Genomic DNA, 10,814 nt, shown 5'->3' with positions numbered 1-10,814 from the left:
CTAATTCCACGCAGACGAAGTCGCGGGCAAAGGCTATCCATACTAATCCATATTAATCCATACTAATCCATATTAATATTATAAATGCGAAAGTCTGTCTGTCTGTCTTTCTGTCTGTGTGTTCCCTCTTCGCGCTTAAACCGCTGAATCGATTTAGATGAAACTTGGCATAGAGATAGGTTGAGTCCCTGAGAAGGACATGGGATAGTTTTTATCCCGAAAATCATCCCTTAAGAAAGTAAAAAGCGGGGTGGAATTGAGATAATTAATGAAGTGCCTGCTAATTTGTGTGCATAATATGCTCAAATTGAATTTGCTATGAGAATTTTTCCAGGCGCTATACTTTAGCTGTTGTTACTAAGTCCACGCAGACGAAGTCGCGGGCAAAAGCTAGTATTATATAAAGCGGCTATATTTTACGATTTTACAACAAAATGGAAAAATAGCTAAATCGCGTATGATGCTATAGATAACTAGCAGTTAAGCTCGATCACATGGAGACTGTATAAAGGAGCCAAATCTCTATGTATGAAAAGTGTACATCAAAAAACAGTAATTAAGCGGCGCCACCATACACCGAAATACTACCAAAAACAACCTACGTAATTTGGTCGGGTTATTTGTTGCCTTATATGGTTCATGTTATACTCATGTCCCAGAGCCTAACTAGCGCCACCGGAGAGATTAGGAACTATTATTTAAAGCTGAAAGCGGTCACTTTTACAACAATTCTGCCATAAGAGATTGCGATCCTTTCTATACCATCCATACTCGATCAGCTGATGCTTTTCCGCCATCTTGGCGAGAACCGAACGGCGAAATCGCCGTGAAGTTTGCGAGTGTGGAGTCATAGTAGTCATACGTCAACGTCGCGACATGTTCTCTCCGCGAAGTCGCGCCGCGATTCACGCACATAGTCTGGAGGGACCTTTACATTCATTAGGCATTATCCTTGTGCCGCCCAATGTGCAATACATTGTACAAAGTGACACTCAGCATAACTGCCCGGACTTTAGAAATTAAATTCAGAGCTAAACGCCCAGTGTACAATACGCTGTACATAAAAGTTTATCAGTAGGCTTGTGTAGTACATGTACTAAAATCAAAAAGACACGATTCCCTCCACTGTACTAGACGGAACTATTCCCTAATGATTCTGCTCTTAGTACGTTTTAGTACACTACACGCGAACGAAACAGAGGGACATCCGATCGAACTAAAACTAAACGTCGACTCTCTCTGTGTACTACTTAACTGTACTAAAAGACCGAACTAAGTACAGTTGTGAGATTATGATAGTTGGGAGCAAAGAATATAATACTCACTGTTGGGAGCGATATTTTCAGTGAACGAGAATACGAGAATGCACAACTCTCTTTATCAGATGTCAGTTTTAAATTTTCGCGCTAAATTGGAATTCACCTAGAGGTCGTGAATGGTCGGTTCGGTTCGGGGACACGAAGGATTCTATAATTGAATCGTGAGCGTAGCGAGGGATTCTAAAATAGAATCTTGAGCGTAGTGAGGGATTCAAGTGACAACGCCCAAGATGGAAATAATTTTGCTACCATGTGACACAGACTGTTTTTCACATCACCTATGAGGAAATTATTATGTTCCAAAATATTAATTACTTAAAAAAATGTATGCAAAAGAGAAAAAAAAATCGTGTCCTAGAACAGAAAAGTAGACACTGATCCCTCCTAGCAGGGAAGAAAAGTGCCACTTTGATCCCTCCTAGCGGGGAAGGATAAGCGCTTTTTCGAATAGGTGATGTGAAAATAGTAGATTGTGTCACAAGGGAGCAAAATGACATATTTACGGCGAGGGCGTACAATTGAATCCTAAAAATTGTATCCTGAGCGTAGTGAGATTCAAGTGTTTTACGCCCAAGATGGAAATAATTTTGCTACCATGTGACACATATTGCTTTTCACATCACCTATGAGGTAATTGTAATGTTTAAAAATATTATTTAAGCTAAAAAACTAATACGCAAAAAAAAGTAAAAATAGATCCTTAAACAGAAAAGTGTTACCTTGATCCCTCCTAGTAGGGAAGAAAAAGCCCTTTTTCGAATTGGTGATGTGAAAAATATTTTTCACCTCAGCAGCTCGAACAAGCCTACTTTCGTCACTCCAGGGAGTGAAACAATGTAGCTTTTTAATTTAGTGAAGGCCATGAACTTCATACTTTTATTACATTTTTTTTATGGTATGGTATGGTACGGTACGGTACGGTACGGTACGGTCCGGTCCGGTCCGGTCTCGTATCGTATCGTATCGTATCGTATCTTATCGTATCGTACATATTATAATACTTTTTTTTCTGTTTATTCTGTGTAATTCGAAATACATTTTAACAATATGTTCTCACTACTGAGGTGAAAAATTATGTGTGCAACACGAGAGCAAAGTTATTTTACATCTCGTGTTTTTGAGTCCCTCGCTACGCTCCAGATTCTACCTTAGAATCACTCGCTTCGCTCGTGATTCAATTATATAATCTTTCGCTTTCTCGGGACTAAACACTCGCAAGAAAAACCAACTTTCCTCTCTTGTTGCACAAATAACTATTCTATAAATGTTAATATACAGAGAGGAAAATGGAAACTAAGTACGTTTGTACGGAGAAGCTGTTGTTCGAGGTCGTTCACTTTTCTTTTAATTTATTAGCTTAAGGACAAAATAAAACACAACATTATTTTGTGCGGTTTATTCAATTTTAACAGTTATTATATAGATTTTACTTCAGTCATCATTAGTTGTCAAGAATGTCTATTGCTCATCGGATTCTGCCTATTCACCCTGATACACAAAGCATTTAACACAAAGTGTTTACATTTGCATTAAGAATCATATCAGCTTGCACCAGGCGGTCTAGCATAAGTTGCGTTCTCGCGCCCGAGTCCATACTTGAAGTCGCGCTAGATGTATGGAGTCCCCCGCGAGAACGCATCAACGCAACTTATGCTAGACCGCCAGATATTAATAATAGGTAGTTAAAATGATCAATTAGTAGGTAGGTATTAAGTTTTACTATTACACAGTTATTTTGATTGCACACGGCGCGTGAGAAAGTAAAGGTCCGTGCTACTTCCGCGGATAGTATGCTCAAGCTTGATGTACCAGTAACTCGCGTGTACTGACAGTGTTGTGCTAGTTAAAATAACTGGATCAAGTAAAGGTGCGGGTTTTTTGCGTAAACAATATGCGCAAAATTCTAAACTCTTCCCTCACTTGCTTCAGTCAGTCAGATAACGCGGGTCGAGTCTTGCGTGAGTCTCGCGCGAGTCGGCCGCGTTGGTACAGTCGCCATCAGATATATCCGAGCGGCAAAAGTATTCACAATATCTGAACACGCACTCTAACGCCCTGAGAATAAAGGCGTGTTCAGATATTTGTGGGCACCTCAGCCGCTGCGATATATCTGATGGCGCCTGTACCTATGGTGACCTGCGCTACTTGCGCTAGTGCCTCGACATGCGCTGTGTGCAAGAGAACCGTTTTTTTATCAATTTCATCTAACTTAATAATTAAACTTCTTTATGTAAGTATGTGGTTCTACAGTTATTCTTTGTCAAACGTAACAATTCATGTCGAGAAACAAGTTTAAGCATGAAACCACAAGGTATAAGTACATACAATAAACATAAATAAAATTACAAAATTGCTTCAATAAACTTAATAAGAACAGTAAATTCAAAGCTAACAAGGATCACATTATAAAACGTTCACTACAATCTAATGACTTGGTAACAGTATTATATAATTTAAGTAATACAATAATTCTAATGATAAAAAAAAAATTGGTAATAGTGGAATGTTCTGGATTAGGCATTGTTGTTGTAGGTGATGCATATAACATTAAAAATACTTTCCTTAAATATTAATAAATAATTACATTCCTAATAGTTATAACGAAGACTCTCTCAACCACTTTCCATACATGAGCAGCACTAACTACTCAACATACCTAATAAAAACAATCGAACTCATATACATACAACAAAAGCAAATGGCGATTTATTTATAGACGGACAATTTGTTAAATACATATATGTTTTGAATAGTTATGCCGCGCGGCTTTCACGGATTACGGTAGTGAAATTAAGCAATGTAACATTTCCAATGTAGCCACTTTATTAGAAACTGGAACGTGTAGGGATACCACCATTACCACTCAATCAAAACAAGTTTTTATTTTGTAAGTAGACATGATAAGTTATTAAGTCTCTCCTTGTCAGTTTTAGTATATTATGTGTGTTCATTTATTACATTTAACAACACATTTTTATTGATACCCAATAATATTGTGGCAACAATGAGTGACACATAATTAAAAGGATCTTAATCTTAAGATACAATCCTTATACACCTCAAAGTTCTATGGATAGTCTATGACTGTGGCTATAAATCAATAATCTTATTAGCAATAATTTATCTCTGACTTTGAATACTTCATTGGTCATTGCCAGCTTAGCTGCAATGCCTTGATACTTTTTCCGTTTAATCAATAACGCCGTTCCTTGTCGACACAAACAATCCGTGAGCATTACGGTTCGACATTTTTTATTAGGTTTATTATTTTTAATATGTTTGACAATTAAAGAATTAAACCGCCGGAGTACGTAAATTAGCACAGCTTACATGTTTTGAAGGCTACTCCCGTCCCGCGAAACACATTCTGAAGGACAGATCAGCGCGTGTTAATAAGTACTTATTATCAAATGGTGCGAGTCGCGGAAAGATGCGCTAGCCAATAAGTTGACTACACGGGTGTTACGGGTGCCTTTACCCGACCTACTATACGTGAGTAACCCTTAATTTCGGAGGATAATGGTTTAATGTTTAACCATAATTCATAATGGTTCATGTATGTTACATGAAAATAAGTACTTTACTCAAAATAAACGTTTAGGTAATGTTGTTGGTAAATATAACCACTATGCATTTTGTTTTTATAAAAAATAAAACGACACTCATAGATTATACATAGGTACAGATGTAGTGCATAATTATTTTCCTTCGTATTTTCACGGAAACGTACGAACGTGTCTTGTTATTTCAGTCAGTCTCGGTACAAAAAATACTAAGGTTGACTGAAGTAGCATGACAAATACGAACGTTTCCGACAAAATACGAACAATTATGCACTACATCTGTATGTATACCATAAATAGCAATAGCGGACAATAGCATAAAATGTAGTTTAAGTGTAGTATATTTCCATTACATGTTTTAGTGAGAGCTGTTAAGGGAATAAGTGAATGTCCTTAATGTGTATTTGTAAACTCATCTCCTGCTCACTTATTTCTGTTTGCTTTCCAAATAAATAAATAAAAATAAAAAAAATAAAAAAATACCCTCTTGGGGTTCAAAGTCTTAATACTAGAACAATTAATTACCTCCAATGAAATTTGAATCATAATGAAATGGAACAGAGCTTTTGTTTTGTTTCGTTCGATTTTAAAACAAAACCAATTCAATTCTATATTCTAATACCTTTGACTCAAATTTGACTGCCTTTTCTTGTATGGTGGGCCGCTAGAGGTTAAATATAAAAAAAGAGGTTAAATATAGTGATATTGTCTTCGGTTACCGCGATAGTTACTCATTAAATAAAACTATGAAAACGGATTATATCGGTAATTTGTTAATAGTAATTTGGATAGGATTAAACTTTAAAAATATTTCAATTTAAAAACTTTAATGCTCTCGGGATAAATCTGCTCACGGAAAGAGCAGATTATCTGCTACATAATATATAAATATAAAACTTTAACAGAGCCAACTTAAATAGACAATTTTATTTTATTTATCTAGTCTAATAATATTGCATCACAATAAAATATTTAAAATAGCAGAACAGATTACCCTTAAATATAGAACTTGAAGTGTAATAAAATTATGATTTATCTAATACCAACATTAATAGAACATGTAAAAACTAAAGAAAATAGTGCTACTCGCTCATCAATACACATCTTATTATCAACTAGTTTACTTAATTTACTATCGTATGATTAATTTATTTAACTACTTTCATTCGCTATTATCCTAAATATAAGGATAGGTACAAGACAAAAATGTAGTATTTAGAGAAATTATTTAGATTTAAGTATTATTAGAAAAAAAAGTAAGAACAATAACATATCGAACGCATAGTTACAAAAAACTGTCGTTGTCAAATTAAGGAAAATTTAACTACGTTTTGGAATAAAAAAATGTGATTAAAAAGTGGTACATGAAAATAATATAATTAAAATAACAATTTATGAAGGTATGTTACTCGTACATAAAGATAAACTTTAAACACTGAGCATTGATAAAATTTGTACTTATCACTTAAAAAGAACAATATCAAGAACACCTTAGCAATAACAAATTAATATCTATTTAGCTTAATTACTCATAAAAAGTAAATAAGTATACCTAGTGAAACAGTGAGAGTTGTTATAATTGTAAAATTTTGTTACTTATTTATTACTTAATAGGTATATACAATATGGAATACATTAATGTGGGAACATAAACACTGTATGGTAAAGTTGGCAACTGATTGTAGGAAAACCGTAGACGTTAGTCACGTTAGTATTTTGGATCTCATCATAAGTATTCTGTTAAATACCTCACCAAACGTCAAATTAACTACTTGCAAAAAACTTATTTTGATAACTTCCCAATTAGACAATCGCTATTAGAAGTTTCTATAAAATGTCAAGATAATTCGGTGTTTTAATGACAATAATGACATATGATGACACATACGTACCTACTCGTACCAAGGTTAACCCTTAAATGCATGATTTTTTGTATAACTTTTTAATAAATTGAAATAGATGTGTCATGTTGTATAGATTGAGGGAATAATATTTTGGATAGCTGCATATTGAGCCACGGACCATCAAATATACGATGCATATATACATCATTATGCATTTAAGGGTTAAGTTCATAAAAACTGATATCGTATTTAGAGTTATTGACTTTGGTGTCATTATTATTTCATCAATACCAACTTTTAAGACTTTAGTACACGAGTTTGATTTGCGCCGATAACTGTCATCATGTGAGAAATAAGAAGGTAGCTATAATATCTATATGTTATTACACATAAACATGCGAGGGAGCTGTCCTTAGAGCTCAAATACGATACCTATGCGATACTATGTCGTATTGCGTAATTGTATTTTGGCCCTAAAATACAAGAAAGAGGATCATTTTGACACTTAAACATACTGGTACATGGAACCCTGTGAATTCTAATTCTGTGATGTGATTGGCCACTCTTCGCCTTAAGTACACGCGGTACAACTCAACTGCACGCCAATTGATTTCAGTTAGGTACTGGTTGCTTCAAGTAAAAATTCGTTTTCAAGTTGCTCATAAGGATTTTTTTGTTCAAAATGTTTCAATGTATTACATTGATTTAGTCACTAAGTAGGTTTTTTATATTTTCCTACACTGTGTGTACCTAGGGCGAAAAAAGCGCTTTATCGGTAGGTAGGTAAATAGTATCTAAGATAGTCGAATAGATCTTAAAGATAATTATTAATGTATGCATTTGTTGAGCTACTTAATTTTTCTAGACGATTAGTTTTTAAAATTACTTCCTAATGTATATTTATGTACAATTGATCCAAAATTCATGTTGTTAATGTGCAAGTGTCTAGTATCGTTATTATCGTGGGATTTGGTATGCAGTCACACATTTGGCACATAATAGTGAAATTGAGCGGTCATGCACCAAACACCATGCAAGCTTCAGTAGATTCAAGATCCTTGTAGTTAGAAATTAAATAATGATATCTATTTGTCACTGATTAAAGAGAGAAAGGAACAATGTAGAGATTATCGTAATCAATAAGTACTTGGAGATAGTGTTGTTATTATCAAAGAATCATGGATTGTACTAGATACAATGTGAACTCTAAGACAAATTCGTGCTTTCAATTTGACAGTAGATGGCGCTCTACGGATTTGCACAGTATGCGCCGTATGCAGTAACTTTGGTTTGATAATTCAGTTATCACGAAACATGGCAACGTATAGCGCCAACTTCTTGGGCTGTCAAACTCGGGCGCTGGATTTTTCCTTACACTTTACAAATTTTATACAGTCAATGAATCTTTGTCATTATTAAATGACGCGATTTAACCACATTCTTTTTTTTGCGGATCCTTCTTTGTTTTTCATCCAAAACGTGTATTAAGGGTACATATTTTTATTATAATTTCATAAACGTGTAGATAAGTACATACAGTGAAAACTGTTTAATAAAATTTTAAAAAGGTACATTGTTTTAAACCGCGTTTCCAGAGATACAAGAAGATAAATTTCATGTAAACATTTGTAAGACTCCAAACCTTTACTTCTTGTGCTCAAAGGAGACGCGGCCATTATAATTATTTATAAGAAAAGTGTATACTATAAATATGTATTAAAATGTTCGCAATAACTTATACAAAATCAGTTAACTCAGACGCATCGTCTACGAAATTGGGAACATTAAATAAAAACATAAAATACCTATACTGTGAGAAGTTATTAGAGTTAAACAAGTAGGTATCGTGAGTGTAGTGTTAGTGCAATACAGGGCAATACTAGCGTAATGGCTTTCGAAGCACCTTTATCTGCTGATAAAGGTGCTTTGTTGATCTGTTGATAACGCTAAGAAAACGATCGTTCATTGCAGATAGAGGTATTTTATCTGAAATTTCGTAGGTGGACACATTATGTCAATGATTCTAAGAAAACATTATACACAACTCGAGCGACGCACGTAAAGTTGAGTGAATACTAAAATACTGCTTACGAGTGCATCAAGAGTTAACTTCTTGCGTAAAAATTAAACATTAATCCCGAAACAAAGTCGAACTTGTTTGAGAAAAAAAGTGTCGTCCGTTCGAATGATTGGTTAGTCCGTTTAAAGGTAATAGGAGTCTGCGTGTCAGTAGACCCAGGAGACTGGCACCCACTGCGGGGTGGAGCGCAGGCGCGCCAGCGCGGCTTCGAGCTGCGCGAGCGTGTCGTCGATGTCGTTGTTAACGATGCTCATGTCGAAGTAGTGCCCGTACGTGCGCCGCAGCTGCTCCGACTCGCGCACCAGCACCTCCAGCGAACCGTCGTACTAGAAATACAAACCGGAGACATTTGTACTGGTTGTAAAAAAAAAAACCCGCTATTACTCAATGCCACACATATTTATGGCCAATTAATTTGTAGAATAAATGGATCCGGATCAACTCTAACAACAATGTCAGTGTGTGTTTGACATTAGACTCACGTCGGCCACGTTGTTGAGCGGCGGCGCGGCGATGAACACGACGTAGGGCGCGAACTCGGCCGTGCGCAGAATCTTCAGTGCCTGCGGCTCCACGTCCAGAATCGCTATTCGCCGCTCCGAGTGGATGCGACGGATCGTCTCTATCTTCGTGCCGTACATCGCATCCTCGTGAGTGCCTAAAATAGAATCAAATAGTTCAATCTATTATTAATAGTACATTATGATACAAGTTGGTCATTACACACGAGGCGATATTGTGCGCGCGAGCTGTAAGCGAGCGCGCAATAAGAAAGCCGATGTGTGTAATGACCAATGCACACGCGTTTCATACGACGTTTTTCAACACACTTGCGAGATAAAAAAGGAACTTTCGTAATAATCAAATTTTAATAGTTAAAACAGTTAGTATTGACTGTGTGTTTCATCTGTCATACTCGTACTGCCGGCCGGCCCTCGCTCGCCCCGGCCGCAGGCGGTCGGGCGCGCCCGTGCCCGCCAGTCCGACCAATTAAAGAAGGCTCCCTTTCCATGCATATTATTAGCAATCAGTTAGCTTCTTAACTCAGTCGGATAATATAATGAAAAACCACGAGTGGAATAATACACTGAAAGAGCCCGCGTGTTTAATATCTAGGATTATGAGCCAAAAATCGGTGGAATAAAAACGTCGTTTTGAGCAAGTGTGTTGAAAATAAAATTACTTACACTGTGCCAGTGGTGGCAACTATGTTGATTTATAAAATTGTGATTTCAATAGTCATAAGAACTATGTAAGTACCTACAGTTGTACCAAAATCGATGTTAAAACAACGGACGCAACTAAAATAAAAATGAAATACAAGCCGATTAATTGGGCCATGCCTGATCTATTGGGTAGAGATAGCAATTTACAATGTAGGCGAACTGTCAAGTTACGCTCCGAGTTAGGAGTTCCAATATAGGTAGGTACCTACACAGTTTATTTTTAACATCCTAATCACTCCATTTGTAGTAGAAGTAAAAATACGCCCACTAGAAAAAAACCGGCCAAGTGCGAGTCGGAGTCGCGTTCCAAGGGTTCCGTTTATTACACAATTTTTAACAATGTATTATTTTATGTAAAATGTGTGAAATGTCTTTAAAAAACCCGTGGGGTCGGATCAATAACCAAGTAATTAAATCCGACTTACGCTTGACTGCACATTTCTAATAGGTTTTCCTGTCATCTATAAGTAAAGAACTATTTATTTTATTATTTTATTATTATTTAATAAGCAGGCAGGCAGTTATGGCAACTGATATGGCCTGTATCCAGTAATCATAAAGATATATATCATGAACGAGTATTAGATGTAGTGTTATGCTTGTCTAATTTATTTTTAAACTGGTTTTTGTGCTGAAACTACGTCTTCCAGGAGTTTGTTCCAAGCCCTTACTACTCGGTTGCTCAGAAAGTGTTTGTAAGGGTTACTGTGAGACCTATGCCTTTCTAGCTTTAAGTGATGACCTCTCAGACGATAGCTGTTGTTGCGCTTGAACATCTCTTG

The 10,814-nt window shown here is 36.1% G+C and overlaps 1 protein-coding gene across 3 annotated transcripts in view; it reads right to left on the bottom strand.

Annotated features, from left to right (window-relative positions):
- Nucleotides 1–6,954: 6,954 nt before the first annotated feature.
- The window catches only part of LOC134752283 (peripheral plasma membrane protein CASK), a 388,960-nt gene continuing 385,100 nt past the window's right edge, over nt 6,955–10,814 (bottom strand). For 2 of the 3 annotated variants that reach the window (XM_063687939.1, XM_063687947.1), the window contains 2 exons: nt 9,289–9,464; nt 6,955–9,132 (listed from right to left, as the gene is read on the bottom strand). In XM_063687939.1, the coding sequence (XP_063544009.1) occupies nt 8,953–9,132; nt 9,289–9,464 (356 nt within the window). In that variant the 3' untranslated portion in view covers nt 6,955–8,952. The remainder of the gene's footprint in view (nt 9,133–9,288; nt 9,465–10,814) is intronic. The other variant, XM_063687956.1, reaches the window with a different exon arrangement.

This window comes from Cydia strobilella, chromosome 2 (assembly GCF_947568885.1).
Source record: "Cydia strobilella chromosome 2, ilCydStro3.1, whole genome shotgun sequence".
Taxonomy (NCBI): Eukaryota; Metazoa; Arthropoda; class Insecta; order Lepidoptera; family Tortricidae; genus Cydia; species Cydia strobilella.
This window is presented reverse-complemented; position numbering and strand designations above follow the sequence as displayed.